This window comes from Corapipo altera, unplaced genomic scaffold (genome assembly GCF_003945725.1).
Source record: "Corapipo altera isolate COAL_440 unplaced genomic scaffold, ASM394572v1 0, whole genome shotgun sequence".
NCBI classification, from domain to species: domain Eukaryota; kingdom Metazoa; phylum Chordata; class Aves; order Passeriformes; family Pipridae; genus Corapipo; species Corapipo altera.
This window is the reverse complement of record NW_020884872.1, coordinates 9658709-9676406: the sequence shown is the minus strand read 5'-3', so window position 1 is coordinate 9676406 and position 17698 is coordinate 9658709. Positions and strand designations below refer to the sequence as shown.

At 34.5% G+C, this 17698-nt stretch overlaps 1 protein-coding gene across 10 annotated transcripts in view; it reads right to left on the bottom strand.

The window, feature by feature from the left end:
• DMD (dystrophin) overlaps positions 1–17698 on the bottom strand; it is a 918699-nt gene that overhangs the window by 794953 nt on the left and 106048 nt on the right. For all 10 annotated transcript variants that reach the window (XM_027636380.1, XM_027636395.1, XM_027636430.1 and 7 more), the window contains 3 exons: positions 5545–5637; positions 4511–4588; positions 1647–1739 (listed from right to left, as the gene is read on the bottom strand). In XM_027636380.1, the coding sequence (XP_027492181.1) occupies positions 1647–1739; positions 4511–4588; positions 5545–5637 (264 nt within the window). The remainder of the gene's footprint in view (positions 1–1646; positions 1740–4510; positions 4589–5544; positions 5638–17698) is intronic.

The window sequence follows — 17698 nt, the reverse complement described above, 5'->3', positions numbered from 1 at the left end:
TTTAAAAAAAAAAAAAAGAGAGAGAAAAGCCGAAATACAAATCTCTGTTTATATTTTTTTAATTATTCACCATTATGTAACAGCAGCAGGTGCTATTATTTGAAATTTAATTCTAGATATATTAGAAAATTTATTTACAAAATTTTGAATAAAAAGAGAAGTCCAGAATATACAGGTCACTTCCTTTCAGCAGTCCATGAATAAAAATAAACTGAAACACGGAACTCAAAGTTAGATGAAACATGGACTGAATCATTATGACTACGACGAGAAAGTGTCACAGTTTTAACTGATGCTTTGTAAACAAGATCCTTGGACTTTTCATACATGGTTAGTTCAGACTGAAGCCTTGGGTACCATCACAGATGCTGTCACAGTTATCATTAGGTTCAAGATGAGGTTTGAAAACAACCACCTGTGCCCTGCAAGCAAGAGGTGCTCCAAGAGCACGTGCCTGCTGTCAAAAAGCTCAGCGAATTATACCAGAACATTGTCTTCTGTGTGTGTGTGTTAAGAGGAGTGGTGGGAACAACTGAAAAGAGATTAATAGGTACACAGATAATACTAAAGCACAACTTCAACAGTTTGCTTCAAGATAAAATAAGAATAAATCAAAATATTAATTTGAACATGAGCAGTCAGTTCATTATTCATGCAAATTGAAACATGGTGATTGAAGGATTATTGGCAAAAGTTGCACAGCTAGGTATCATATTCCATCTGCTCTTAATAAGTAATTTAGAAGAGTTTTATGCAATTAAACTAGGAATATGGGAGACAAAGGAAAAAGTCAGTAAACTATTTGCAGCTTTTCTTTGTTGCTCTCACTATATGTCCCGTAAATTTTGAATAAAAATATTCTCTTCTTCAATGAATGATGTACACGTGATTCTGATAGGAGTGTTTAATTTTTAATATAAAGTCTTCTAGACTTTGTTTCCTACCATATTTTCTTGTAATACTATGAAAAACTTGTAGCTTATTGCTTGGACATCAATGGACACACTCTTAGTCCGAATTCATAGATATATACAGACTCAAAGCATCTAGAATCTAGTTCTTTTTGAATTTTGTTTTTGCTGCTGTCTCAGAATTTGTTTACTCAAGTGTCCTCGTCTACCATAATGTTTTTTACAAGATCCACATCATAATCACCCCTTTCTCTCTAAAGACAAAGGAAGCTAAATGAGCCACATCTGCTTCAATAAATTAGCAGCCTTGCAGCTTTTTAGTGTTCTAAAAATAATTCTTGGCAGGATGGGTCAGCAGCAAAAAGTAACAAATGTGATTATTTTATTAAAATATAAAAGTCACTCTTTCTAAGATACTAAAAAGAAAAGTGACTATGAAAGCTATATTGGTTTTGTCTATCCATTTTTAATTTTGATAACTGTTATACATATAATTTTGCAATATCTGATGGTGAAATTATGGTCAAAAGAGCTTCTGCTAATGCTCTAAAAACTATTTTATCTTCCCAATATTCTTAATATCCTAGATGATATGTAAACAGATTGCCATAAAACTTGCTGATTTAGCACATTGCAATGTCTATGTTTACTTTGTAAGTTGTTGCTGGATAATAATGGGAACAAGATCAGTGGAATAAAAGTACTTCATGGAAAGTAAGGAGCAATACCACTCACCTGCCAGTGGAGGATTATATTCCAGATCAAACCAAGGGTCAGCTTATGATTTCCATCCACAATGTCTGAGCTCCCTATATTTACCAAATCAACCTATTAGAGAAACCAAAAATAATTGTATAAGAAAAATAACAAGCATAAGAGATTGGAGGGAGAGGGAGGGATGGGATAGGGTAAACATTCCATTTGGCTTCTGTTGTTCCATAAAGATAAAACTCATGTTTTACAAATGGCACAATTAATGTTCTGGAAAAAAGCCATCAGTGATCTGGAGTTCCAATTATTCCAGTTAGAGCATGTTGTGAAAACACAGAATTAAAAGTAACAGTTAATAATAACTCAAACTCTTTTATATTAAGCCTCTACAACTACAAATCACAAACCTGATGGGAGACAGAAAAACTCCTGTACTATACTTCATGCTACCTTACATAATATAATTTTCTGAAATTCACACATACACATATAGACAGAGTAAGAACCTACAAACCCAAGATATTGTTCTACATATTTAGATTAAAATAGAACTTAAATTTTCCTTAATTAATATCTATAAAGTATAAGGAAAGGCAGGTTGTGTTCTGGAATACAGATAAAGCAATGATCGTCATCTAAGCAAGTATTTTACACATTAGTTCATCCAGTAATGTTGTTTTCCATAATTATATAATGCATTTGCAGTTTCATAATGCATCTTCCACTCTAGAATACTCTTTCCTGCATATGTGAAATGATCCTTCACTCTCCCCCATTTTTCATGCTATCTAAATAAAGAAGCCAAATCCAGGGATGTGAGTGCAAGACAATATAAGCTAAGTCCTGCACTTTTGGATAGAACTATGACTCTAAAATTTGCATCCTCGCTGTTTCATAGATGCCATTTTTCATGGTCAGAACTGATGTTTATATGTAAAAGTACCCCATTCCTTCACAAACTACAATCTGTGTATCTCTGCTGAGCTGCTGAAGTTTTTTGAAGTTACAAAGTTGTATCTGTAGATTGCCTAAAGCTTTTGCACCCTCAAAATAAGCTGCCTTTTTTTTAATTATTATTATTTCAATACATCTATGTATAGGTTATTTTTATGAATCCATACCAGGTAGATATTTTGTCAAGAACTCTAAAACTCAGAGCTCTTTTCTTTAAGAATTGCAGAGTTTGTACTAAAAACATACAAGACTGGAATTCATTCTAACCAACAGTGTCTTAGAACATTTCCCAAATGGATCTTAAGGAACTTAACCTAAACCTATATTGGGGCAACCCCCACGTCCCCCACATTGCCCCCACAACACTCTTGCCTTTCTATAGGAACGAAAAACCTGTAAAATACGTTGAGTGGAAGCAGCAGCATTTTTCAGTGTTACCACCTGGATGACAGCAGAACCTCAGAGCAAGAATAGCACATACCAGCAAAAAAAAAATCTAGATTACTCACAGGCTTTAATTAGCTTTAGAGCCATTGATTTTGCATTCCTGAAGTCCCATAGAAATCACTCATCAAGCTTTTGAAGGTTAAGGAAACTATCTCATAGGCAGGTCTTTTGGCTTCATGATAATAAGTATGAAGTATATCTCTACATATACTATGCTACTTTTTATATTGTGTACAGTTTATGAAGGGTTTATTATATGAATATGATGGCCCCTGGATGACCACTTCACTTTCTAAAACAATGTTTTTTCTTCTATCTTCTAAAATTGGAATACTCTCTGTTTTTTTCCCATATTTGAGAGGGACTACTATTGTGTTCCAGGAACTGAATGAATAGCACATTTATGGACTTAGATGGTATGTATTGAATACTTCAAAAAGCATTTGCTGTGAACATTTGTAACCAGGTATGCAGTCAACACCTTCTTGTATACTGTGAAGTAATGCATTGATGATTTTTTCCCAATAAGGTCAAATGTTGCAGATTTTGAATAATTAGAAGCTTTTTCTTCCATTTATTTACATGAAATTCCACTAAATAAAAACCAAGCAGGAGGTCTTTATGCCAATATTATAAGGTCACTTTCATTTATGCACAAATCTTTAGATGGATTATCTTAGATTTATAAAATAAATAGCTTTATTCAGCAGTTGAACTCAAGCATGTTTAGTGACCTACTGCAGCTATCAAGAAATCCAATATAATAGGCAGCACAGAATACATTATCTTTGTTCTGTCACCTCTTATTGTTAAGTTTAAGTGAGTGTTATAGTTTATTTGAATTTATTCTTGAGAAGGATATATGATAAAATTAGTTGGTCACTGGAAATGTCTGCTGAAGTTATGGGTCCATTAGAATGCTGGCTTAAGGAAGATACTATGAGAATGTTTATTCAATAATGATGCACAGGATACTGGCTTGAAAAGTCAATCTTCACAAAGTAGAATCGAAAGTGGGTTTGATATGATTAATGTTTTGAACCATGAGGAACCTCTGAAAATTTACCAAAAAAATTTATTGTCGTAAAAGCCTTGGTTTTTCAGACTTCAAAATTGTTGGAGGATGTGAGTAGGTATTTTGATAGACAGCACCTTGTAACCAGTTATGGATGACTTCTAGTAATTAACTTTTAAAAATCTATTTTAAACACCATGCATTAGCATAAAATCCTGCATGTTGATCTATCTTCAGATATCATCCATTACAGATGTATTACTCAAATTTGCTGGAAAAGGATTTTAAACTCTTTAAAATACATTCACCCCTGATGCCGAAAGACAAAGTATCCAAGTCACACTAATAAAAATTAATAAAACTGCCTTGACCCAGTAATTGTATACTATAGACCAAAGTTTGATTCAAAACCTACAAAATATTTTGTATGCTCTCTATAGGATGTTCTGAGCCTGTCTGGCTGAATACTTACGTTATTTCTCTGCAAAACCTGGAGTGCTTTGTTGACATTGTTCAGAGCATGAACTCTTGTGGAGCCCTTTTCTTTTGCCTACAAAGAAAGTAAAAGAAATTTGACTGTCCAAAATCAGAATTGAGTACATTACAGATATCTCAAATCTTATATTACACCTGTAGTTTTCATTTCATAGCTTTATAACAAGAGACTATTACCATACATTGGGCTTATACAGCTTCCCAACATGGAATAGAGTTAATTGTGAAACAAACTGGATCCACATTTAGAAGGTAATTTGGTACCTTGACAATTTTCAGTGAATGAATCATTGAAATGAATATAAAATCAGATAATTCCAGATTCTATTTATCATGATTAGTTGTATTCTGCATGGCAATTTAGGATCATTACTATGGTAACTAAACAGATAATCATCAGTCTGTTTAATATTTATTTACAAATATATTATCTCTGGATTTTAATTCTCAAACTCCAGCCTGCTTCACTACTTTTTAATGAGAAAGTTTCAGAGAAAGATGCTAAGCTTACCAAGTCCAACCAGGAACACAAGAGAGGAGATTCAGAAATATGTGTGACATGTCACTTTAGAGTTTCCAAGTTGATAAGAGCAAGCTGTTCTGTCTTTTCAGGCAAGTACAACTCCCACATAGACTGTATGTATGAAATTTATTAACAAAACATTCTAATTCTACACATTAAATGTTATTCCAGCTAAAATCTAGATATTTAAAGGAACCCTGCCTTAGTCTTGTTTCTCTTCGCCCCACTTCCTTAATAAGTGTAAAGAACAAAGTAGAATATTTTCATTTCAAATATATGCCTAGCAAAGGGCTACTGGTTAATCAGCTCTCAGTCACAACGTTTTCTCAATTTCAAAAGGACATAAAACATATTCAGATCCCTAAAAATAGTTTCCACGGGTCCTCATCAAGGGCAGAAATTAATGAATATCACCTACTACACTTATCACAACATCAGTAAATGTGTTAAATATACAATATACAGTAAATGTGTTAAAAAACACATACAATTTTTTGGCCTGTAAGGCATTCCAGGAGCTCCAGAAGTCTTCGTCCATCTCGAAAATCATTAAAAAGGTCTTCAATGTAACGTCTTCCAAACTGAAATGAAACAATAGGTCTAATTAGTTTGAGCACCAAAAAAAAAAAAATAATTATGTATGACACAGAGTAAAAGAGGAAAGTACAACTAAACTCACAGGATTCTTTCAGATACATTGGTTTTAACAGGGTTCTAATGCTTAAGAGAGATGTGCTTACCTTATTTCAAGTACATACCATTACTTCAAACAAATAAAGCGGAACTGAATACTAATAAAGCTAGAACACAAACTAGACTTGGCAATAAAGGTGCAAATCAGGAGAAAAAATTTGTAAAAATAATTTGCAAAGAAAAGAAATGGGAAAGAAACAAAAATACCTCAAACACACAGGAACTGATACCAAATTGAGTGCCTAGTAAGTGCTCCTTCATGGGACAGAAACAAACTTGGAATTACGCAGAGGGAGATAAGTCTTAGGCTTAGTCTACTAAAGATCTAAGAAACATATCCATGTTAATAGGACATATTTAGAATTTTACTGAATCAGAGCCTCACTGCTGTAACTGGCTAAAAGGTATCTTATACTTTGTCCACAGCATCAGTGAAAGATGGAAGGAAATATTTGAGATTTTTCCCCACATGACAATGATAAAAAATTATTCACTCTTTCTAAAATTCAAGCTAAGTTTATGATCCGATGCTTTGACTAGTGCATTAAAAATATATAAATATAATTTTTTATAGTTTAGTCACTGCACAAGTTTTATGAGCACCCATCAATTTTGAAGTGGTTTTGTATGTATGAGAGCTATTGAGAACCACTATAAAAAACAGTGATTATTTTTTGCAGTGCCAAGTAGATTCACATGTCCACATTATTTCTAATTTGTGAAGTTTGACAGATGCTTTGATTGATTTGAGAGGAAGCATCTGTACTTTAATTTGCTAGAATTGACACTGTGCTGACCTACATTGCACGTCTTCCACTTTTACCACAGAGCGACGTAGAATTGGGAATCCATATTACACAGAAAACATTTCCTTTCTTGTCAGCAGTGTTGTTCTGCTACTCACTGCAACGCTCATTAGAGCTAGCTGGGAATTTTATGAAAAACACATTTTGTTAGAAAGTACCAATTATTTTGGAAGGTTTCTTAAACAGAGGACAGAATCAAGGACAGTTTTCAGTGCTAAATTAATTTTTTCCCCAACCAATACAAATTTATGAGTACAGCACAGACTTCAGTGCTATTAGCTGTTCTGCCATGACTCCACTTTCTTTTCTCTCAGACTGCTCTTCTAAGCAAGAGCTTCTTTCAATCCTTCTTTCATTTTTTTAGTAAGGTCTTGTTTCTGTTTCATGGAACGAACAAATCCAAAACATCATAAATTTTCTACAGCACTGGGAATCCCTATTTTCTAGCCAGTTTTTACGCCATGCACAACTCATTCCAACTAAGGTAATTTCTAGGTAACACACATGCTGCCACTCTATTACCCAAAATATCTGAAAACCAATACTGAATAGATTCACATATTATTTACTTGGACTGCTCAACATCTCGAATTATTTGTTTAAGTAATAACACTCAGCAACTCCATTTGCTGCCTCGCATTTAGTATGAGAAATAGCTTTATAAAAATGTTTTAAATTATGGTGTGGAAAATTGTGTGCTATTATGCAAGTCATGTACAGAATTCCTGAAGTTGTTGGACAAATTTAACACTAAAACATACAACTGAATCAGAGAGACCTTATTGTGTCTTGCAGAACAAAAGTCACTTTCGCAGAGGAGAAGTGCACTCTAAGGGAGCACTATAAGACAATAGGCCCCTCTTCTGTTACACCACGAAAGAGTTGTGCCAATAACGTTGCTGACTCTCCCTGGGAATTTGAGCACAATGACATATTGATAAAAGAATATAATTATATTAGTTTGTATCATACAGGAAAAACAGAACTAGCCTTCATAATGCCTGCATCTCTGTCTTTCTTCCTTTTTGTAGTGTTTAAACTATTCATAAAATTTATGTTGAAATCTTGACAGTCAAAAAAGTCTGCTTAACAAATAATATGGGGTTTTTGGTAAAGCTTTTAGAAAGAAAATAAACACACAGCATGGTAGCATCCCTAGCAGGACATATTCATTACAAATGTATTACAAGTAAACCTTAAACCAAAAGTTCCATTGATTTTTTAGGGTCTTGGAAGAATATCTTCCATTAATCACAACTAAAAATACCTTAAGAAACCTTACACTGCTGCAACACATATCATCCTAAACCTGAAGAAGGTTGCTATTTTTCTGGCAACAAGGTAATTAAGTCTTCTTTCTCAAGTAGATTGAATGTCTTTTGTGGATCAAAATTGCAGTAAGTCTTCAGATACAAAGGTCTCAAAGTTGCATCAGACAAATTTATTGTGTTGTTGAAAAGTGTTTGTCAACTCAAACCTTTGAAAGCTCAAAACTTGAAAACCAAGCATGGCTGGTTAATGGTTTGCCAAACAAATGCCTAGTTTCTTGTTATACATTCCTGTTGAAAATAACCTTTTAAAAAACTTTTTTAGGTTTTACCCATCACCCTTTAGCTACAGAGGAATGAAAATGTTCAGAAGACTCTCCCTTGCATGTTGATTTGTTACTTGTGCTATATTAAAAATTTATCCAAACCCTAATTTTAAAAAATGCCCAAAGCAGCTGCATGCTGAATTGTTGGTTCCCATTTATTTGTTCTTCTTCAAAACCACAATGATGGAAGATATGGGGGAAACAAGAGAGAGTATAGGACAGAGGAAAGACTGCAGATACTGAATGTGAAGCACAAGATGACTTTTCATGAGAAGTAGAAATTCCTTTCTAGAAGTAGAAGAAAAATAAAATCCAAGACAAGACTTTGTTAAAATCTTAACTACTAGAAAGAATAGCTATTTAAGTATATGGCAGTTTTACATATTTCTGTCTCCATGCTAAATGAAGGCCAAAACACAAACTTTCTTGGTTTAGCTGATGGAGCTGTTGGCTGCAACTGCTGACCCTACATAACACAAGGGGACCTGAAGGAAATCCAACGGATTTATTTTAAAAGAAAATCAGCATAAAATATGATTCGGAAGAGAAGATTCCTTTTTCATCATGGATTAAATTAACCTTCAAATTTTAATAAGGACTGAACAAAGGAATTCACAAATTGCACTGGTATGGAAAAAAACATTAACCCCTACCCTACACTACATCATGGTCAACTACACAAGCCTTAGTCTTAGAATTATGGAGCACTGTACAATTAACATGGGAGGAAAATGTGGAATTTGCAATAGAGTCCTCCCCCAGGTGTTATTAGTGAGTGAAGCATACTTAAGAGTATTCAGTGTGCTAACTCAACCTCAATATTATGTAGACTGAAATATCTCAAGTGTATACATGTTCCAAGCTTAGCAACTGAAACAATTTTATGCCAAAGAACATTACCTAAAAACTCAGAAGCTGGTGAAAAAGAAAAACAAGAAAAAGAAGAATTGGGAAATAGATTGAAATTAAGTGTTAATAGATAACTGTATCTGCAAATTTTTTGATTGGAATATATTTAGATGTCTTAAAACATCAAGCTTCATCCTACTTATCTCACTACTGTCTACTTTCATTGTCATTCCTGTGTTCTTTCCAAAGAAATAATAGACCTCATTGTCTCAATGTAAATTTAACAAATAAATTTTATCAAAAATTAAATTATTTAATCAGCTCATTCATCAGATATATAATCAAAGAAATTTCTATTGTGGGAAGTATTACATGAAAAGATGGTATTCTACGAAAAGCACTCTATTCAGAGCTAAATGCAAATCAGTAATTGTGAAAGAAATACAGAGAACACCATGAAATAATTAAAAAATAACTTGTCCAGAGAAGGCACAAAGACATCTGCTCATGAACATCGCCTCTCCGACGACTAAAAGCTCTAAAAATTTTGATTAGCATAAAACTGTTAGCAGATGTTATACCTTAGAATAAATTAGCATAGGCAAATGCTATACTAAAGGAAAATAGGGCAAAGGGAAAGGAAATAGGAAGGGGAAGGAGGTGGAGAAGAGAGGGGAAAGGAAAGGAAGGGAAGAGGATTAAGAACAAGTGTCAAGGTTTAAGGGGGACCTCAGAGAGGACATGAGGAAATAGGATTGAAAACATACCCCAGCTCTAGAGGCATGGGTGTGGGAATGGCAGGGAAAAGAAATCACAAATTTTTGCTCCAGTCGCCAGTGGACAGTTTCCCAAGTAGAATGAAAGGGCTCATTATACTCCTGACTCTGTGGAAACAAGCTCTAGTCCATTTCTACAAGAAGGAAATGTGGAACCATGTGATCGGCATTAGAGAGACCTTGTCTCCAGTCAGGTGGAGGAGAGGGATAACCTGGTTCACTGGACTGTGTAGATTTGAGGGCCTGGCACATCAACCTCACACAGGGCACCAAAAAGAACTGTTGTGGTTTAAGCCCTGTTGACAACTACACACTCACTCAACCCAACCCAGGGGAATGGGGTTTGGCAACTGTCAGTGGGTGGTGAGCAACTGTGTTGTGCGCCACTAGTTTTTCTTGGGATTTATCTCTCTATTTATATTTTTAATTTATTATTATTATTATTACTATTATTATTATTATTATCTTACTTTGTTTCAATTATTAAACTGTTCTTATCTCAACCTACAAGTTTTACTTTTGATTCTCCTCCCCATTTCAGTGGGAGGTGGGAGGTATGTGGAGTGGTGCTTAGTTGCCAGCTGGGCTTTAACCACAAGAAGTCACAAATTTTCTCCCACAAGCAAAAAGCACAGAAAAGTAATTCTATTTCCTGAGATTCATAACCACTCAAAATTTCAAACAATGAGTCCATAATAACAACTCTGGCAAAATGCATGATAATAGAAGACTGAAACACAATTATTATTTGAGGTTCTTTAACATGCATATATTTTTTTCTGTTTTATAAAAACTTCATGTAATAGAGACATTTCTACATTTTTTTCTCAGAAATTACAAGGAGTAAAAAACTTGGCTGAGGAAGAGATCTCTGACTTTTCATTTTCCTTTGCAGACAAGTATGCATTTAGATTATACTGTTTATTTGAGGTAGACTAGACTCTAAGAAGATTATTACAGTAAGACAAGTTGGATTCTATTTCTTATGAATTTTACAGTATTATTGGCTTATTATTATCAATTCATATGGGAAATCTAGCAACTGAAACGATCAACAGATGGAGAGAGACAGAGAATAAATTAAAAGAGTAAAAGGCACTGTAAAGACAGGGAATTCAAGGTTCAGCACGGCATTAGACAAAAGATTTAAGGTTATATTAGGTGTAAATAGGAAAGACCATCTTACAATAGAATGAGTGGACATGGAGGTCCTTCAGAGTCTCAGGACAGGTAAATAACTGAGATTTTAGCTTGGGACAAGACCTTTGTTTCCATTAGGCACAGGAAACCCGGACTGCAGAGCCTGGAAGGGAGGTGCAATGCATTCTATCTGTGCCTGCAGCTTGCAGGGCTGTGGAACAAAGAGCAAGAGGTTCCCTGCAGTTTAGCTGGGACCTCAGACTAGTGATTGACTGCTAAAAAATGAAAAGACAAAAATGAAAAAATGCAACCCAGAAAGGCAGAATGACATAAGTCGTAAGTCTTCATATAATTTTTTCAAATTGTTTTTGCAACTCCATTCTGTGGATCTGTAAACATTGCTGAATAGACATCAGTAAGAAAGAAATAAAAACTTAGTTGGCTTACAGATGTTACCCTTAGTAAGACTCTAAAGAATCAGCCTTTTCTTGCAGTCAAAATATTTGATGCTTCACTCTGTGAAACAATAAAGAAAAGCTATTGAGCTAATCTCAACAGATCTTTTAAGTCACTTTTAATAAAAGAAGGACTATTAATACTTGCTCTTGCTCTGCTAAATATATTAAAAATTCAATTTCTCTCCCCAACATTCTTGTTTATAGTTTCTTCAATTCTGCTGGGAAGTTCCATGGAAGTGACTGACATTTTCTTTCATTGATGCTGGATTACTATTACAACAGCAAAAGATATTGTCCTAGTCATGAGGGAAAAAAGGCGCAGCAGACATAGTTTAATTAGACCATTGGTTTATGGACCCATGGGAAGCACCAAACAATAACTTGAGCCACCCAAGCCATCCTTTCTCCCTTCAACACTTTTTCCCTGTTAGAACATGGAGGCATCCACTCTGCTCCAGGTGAAACTGTGTTAGTCAGTTGGAGGCCAAACACTGCACAAGTGGTTTGCCTCTCCACTGTCAGAGATGTTTCCCAGGCTTTGTGGTAGACGCTTTTTTTTGCTCTCTAACTTAATTTTCCAAGGAATTACATAGAAGGTAACTGATGAATGCCAGTGTTTTAAAAATGACTTCTACGGAGCAACAGTGAGGAAGGTGTACAACCCTCCTCTAAAGAAGCCACATTCTTCTCCCAGTCAGAGAACCAAATGTTCTCTGTGCCTTTCAACAAGGTAACTGTCATGAGGCTTGCAGCAGGCACAGAACGCCCAACTCTGTCCTTAAAGAGTGATCTAGGGGCAGGTCTTACCAACTGTCTGAAGGCAGTTCATGTTTGTGGACACGACACACACTCGCAGAGAAGAAGTTGGTTTCATATCCAGACCCTGAAGTTAGGTAATGACACCAGACCCTCCTGGGATTTCTGCGCAGTTCTTGTAAAAGCATGTTTTCCCCTCAGCATAAGGAGTCATTCTACTTTTCTAGTGTCATGACAGAGAAGGATATTTGCACACCCTCAAGTTTCTGAAGAATACTGTGTTATTTCAATTCTAAAATAAATTAGAAACTCTCATGTATAAAAGAAATTCTCAAAGTTATGTTGAAATGATCCCCATCACTTGGACCACTGAAATTAGTAAATTATTTGCTCTGAAAGCAAAAGGAATTTTTAGACACATGGCATTTTAAAAGTCAAAGCCAAAATAGTTATTTTATATCCTATTTTGATATAAAATTTCCTTATGAGGTTTATTCAATACAACTTGAATTCACTTTATCTAGATATTCTATCTTTCCTATTAATGCTATTTGAAAAAGAGATTTTGAAATGAAGCACATCACAACCCAGATTATTTTTTCAAGTTCAGTGGTTTATATTTTTTCATAAGACTAAAACTAGATTAAGGGTATATATTAATTGTAATAGCATGATAATATTAAGAAACTGAAGATCTATTTAGAACAACAAAATAAAACCTACTGATATAGTCCCCAGTCAGAGCAGGAAAAGTACAGTGATATGAATGGTAGTTTTTTAATAGCACTACAATAGATATTATTTTTTAAGAAGTTATATAATCCATAATATCAATTGCTAGAATGAAATTGTATAATTTCAGTTTTTTTAATATTATTTTTGAAAAGGTTAACTGTTTCCAAAGAAGAAAATATGTTTTAAGCAGTTCATATTGCTCACTGTGTGTAGATCATAAACACACAGATGAAAGCATGAACAATTTTTCATGAAAAATTTGATGGGCCAGTTTTAAGCTGACAGAGATGGTATAGCCACCTCTGGACATCCACATCAGAATGTGGCAGGTTTTGTACTCAGATACCTGCTAACAAAGAAATAAACAAAACATTATTATTTAATATATGTGGATAAATTTCATAATTAAGTATATAAGTTTCCTTAAAAATATTTAAAATTACACCAAGTTTCTGTTGGGTAAGCAGTGGGCATCTACTGCATTTGTTTTAAACAATACAAAGCTTACAGGGATACACAAAATAAATCTGGCAGCTCTCTTTTTCACCAGTTGAATCTAGCCAGCTAATATCGTTGAAGCATTTCCTATTATGCAGTATATGGTGTTCAAGGTCATTAAAGACCGGATGATTGGTAATAGGATCAAAAGAAACCTTTGTGGGAATGAATATGCACTCAGCAAGCTCCTACAAGGTTTGAAGAATGAGTTATGAATTCAGAGTCAAGAACAGGAGCTTCTTTTGAGAGTACAGGTAGCTTAATGCAACCTGTAATTGACTCCAGCGAGGCTGGGTTTTTTTTCAAGTAGTCATATAATGACGCTTCCCACTCTGCAAAGAGACCTATAAGGAAGAAAATGACCATAAACTAACAGCTAAATTTATTTATAGTGTTATCTCAGATGTAACTTTCAGTAAAAGATAGAATGTTAATTATATTTACATGTTTGAGAACATTTGTATTGTTTTAATTTACAGCATGTAGGTATTTTTGAGGCTATAGAGGGTAGAGTTTTATAACAGCGTTTTTAAACACTGGGAGCTACAAAGATTAAAATGCAGGGTTTCTGAAAGGAAGAGCCAGACCACTTTCCAGTGGAGAAGCACAAACTGTATCTAGCAGATGCTAAATGCCACAATTTTGGCTAAAATTCTCATTTAAGGGAGCAACAGTTTCACGACAGACTGTTTCCATGAATATTTGTTATTCAAATAATTTATTTTTCTACACATGGTTATTAGAAAACAGAAATAAAAAGGAATGTCTTTAGTCTTCATGAAAACATCAAGCTTTAGTGCAAAATCTCAGACAGTAGAGAAAGATTCTGAAATTTTTTGTCTTTTGTTTTACTGATGCTCTGAATCTTAGAGAACAGGTTAATGTTTACTTAAAGAGGTACAGAATATTGCACATACTGTCATTCCTCACATATGAAGATGTCCTTTCTGAGGGAGTTTGGATGCTCCATTTATTGAGAGACAGGCTTTAGCAATACTTTTCCCATCAGTTTAGAGCTTAAATCCTGGCTTAAAAGAAAATGACGAGAGAAATTTCAAAATTTTACTTTGGAATCCCTTCAGGCACATAATCTTTTCTTTAAGAATACATAAAACAAACAAACCTCTTCTGCTGTCTATACATGTAATAGGCAAATAGTCAAGCTTCTAAGTAAGTGCGATGGTAATCAAACAAGACAAAGCTACAGCAATTTTCATCAATAAGAAAACAAAAGGAACAAACTCCCTAAGTCATTGTAGCAAGTAATCCAGTTTGCTTGATTTGCCTTCGTCTATGGAGGAAGTGCAAAAAGCAAGAGTTCTGGCATTTCTTGTCATGCTTCTATTCACACTAATTCTTATTTTTTTTTGCCTTTCATTAACATTTCTTATTTAAGAAATGCCTGTCCAGTATTTTGATTTTAACAAAACAAATAAAAAGGAATGATTAAAGGGAATGGTGGTATCATAGAGAAAATAAATAGGTAATGATTATGTATTTAGTCTGCATCAGTGAGTAGTCACCCTCAAGAACTAACACAACTTGGTATTCAAATAAAAGCTAAATTCTTAGTACATCTGAGGTAGTACTGCTTGAAAATGTATTTTTCTTCAAACATATTTTCATGGACTCAACTGAACCTTTAGTACTGGCATACGAGTGGATGACTCATCCTCCCTCCTAGAGTCACAAACATCTAATCAAACTCATTACACTTTCTGGTACACACACATAGTCACTCCCTGTCATTTTGCTACATGAAATAGTTAAATCAATTAAATAATCACTTTAAATATTGCCATTTAAAGGTGGAGCAACGGGAAAATCCATGCAACCACATCTGAGCTGGCTGGTGATCATATTCACGTGGTGAAAAGGAAAGATCAGTATTTATTTTTTCAGCATGGAGGTTACTTCATTAAATTAGGGCCTAGGAGGACTAAGCTTGTTTTTGCTGTACTGTGTCAAAGCCCAACTACATGAATACTACAACCAAGAACTGTTCTGGGACTTCCTCTACACCCACTGTTCTTATTCCCAATAAGCTTGTTTGCAGTAAATGGGATATTAATTTAAATGACATGCTTAAAAGAGCAAGTATATCCTATCTGCTTGAGCTCAGGTAGAAGTTTAAAATACTTTCTTCCACTTTTTTTCCCCATCTGGAGAAGTCAAACATAATTTTACAGAGACTGAAAATCCATCACATGGTGAAATAAAGGGATACAGTTTTCCAATACAGTCCATTCTTTGGCTTAAATATTTTTATATATTAAGATACATAGATCATTATCTGAATGTGAGAAATTAATTCCTATTAAAAAGATAACAAAACAAACCACCAACCAAACAGACCCAACATCTCTTTCTTGAAATCACAATTTCCACTTGATCTACTACTAAAAAGTAGTAGTCTGCTGCAGAGGTTATTATCTATATGTAAAATTTCAAGACATTCAGAATGAAATCATAGAAAGAGGACAGTATTTGAAAGGGAACTGAAGAACACTATAACACACAGTGGAACAGCAGGGAATGAGGTCATTCAAAGAAAACTTCTGTTTCTTTTGACGAATTCAAATGTACACATATGGCAGTCTGCTGGTCTGTCAACAGCAGGCCCCCCAGGCTGAGCTCTGAGTGTGGCACCACTGCTGCTCACCTTGATCTCTGACTGCCATTCTCTTACTGCTGCACAGCCCAGTCTGCTCCTCATTTCCCAACCGTTCTACTTCTTACCCTACATCAGCAATGAGGTCCATTTTCAGATTTTATGAATGGCCAGAAGCATGTTATAGTTGGATTTTACATTATCTGATAATATATGCCCATCACTCTGGCATTCCTTAACACCTTAGTTTTTATTACCCCATATTGGTGCCAACATTGTGATTTGGTATGCTCAAAAGGTGAGGAAGAGGAAAAAAAAAAAGAAAAAAGAATCTTTATTTGTTTCTTCTGTTTATATTTTTTCTTCTCTTGTAGTGTTACTAATGTAAATCGTGTATGCAGGTAACATATATATTATATAGCTTTCTTACACTGAAAATAATGCAAATTTTCAATTTTTCCTTCTCACTCTCCACAGCTCATCAAACCACACATAATTGTTTATATGGTAAATAAATCAAATGATAACTGCTCACAATACTAGAAGACATCTTGACTAGATACTAAGTTGATATTTCTATTACTATTGCACATTATTGTCTGCAAATATGTTTTAACATATTTGCTATGTTTAACATAATAAGTTGCTGTGTTTTGGCTACCAGCAGGTAGCAGGCATATGGACCTTAAATCATAACTAATTATGATAACCTAGTGAAAATGATTGGCACATGCTTATTTTGTAATGTCTGGCAATAAATGACCCAGATTCTAAAAAGAATTTATGTAACAATTTGCATTTGGGTATCTGGACCCCTTTTCATAATTAATAAAAACAGCAATATGAGATGAGTCTCTTCTTAAATCCAATCATTTAAAATTTATTGCAGTACAGTTAATAAGAAGGAATTAATGAGACTTTGGTCTGCATTTTAGTTGCATTTTTTGTGTTAAGTAATAGCTCATGAATGGCTTCTGAAATCTGTGCATCTTTTTGTTGGATTATACCACGTTGTGCTCATCATTTAGCTACTTAAATACATATATAAAGTGTACTGATAATGTAGGGTTTGATTTTAATCTCAATTGTTTGTTTAGTACTCTTATAAAAATAGTGCAATGAAAAGAGCAGCACTCAACCTGAAACCCCACAAAGGAAATAGATGATCACCAACCAGTCTACAAATACATAACAGCAACCTTGAAGACAGTGGAATAAACCAGTATCTAAGATGTACCACCCACCTGAACAATTTAGAGCAGGTTGGTTCTCCAATATAAAAAGAAGAAATAATCCTCTGGACCATGGGAAACCACACATATCACCAGAGATACATGATGGAGCTTGGGGAAGATTGTTTTGGCTTCCAGACTTAGAGTGCTGCTGAACTCAGAGCAGTCTCAGAGACTAAAATATGCAGCCATCAGGGCTAACAGTGTCACACGAAACCCACAGTATCATACACTAAAAGCCTGACCAATGGAGTTCCACATATGCACTGCAGATCTTACCATCTTCCAAAATTAGAATCCTTTTCCGAAACTGAGAAAAGAGTAGCCCCCAAAATATCTCTGAATGTATAAACCAAGGGAGTGTAAGAGAAAAGGCATGGGACAATTATATTTTTCCTTTCAACAGTCCAGTCCAATCTTTTCTGAAAGAAAAGAAGGTTGTGCTTTGACATGAAGAAGTCTTAGAAAAAGCTTGAGAGTTGCATCTTTTTTAG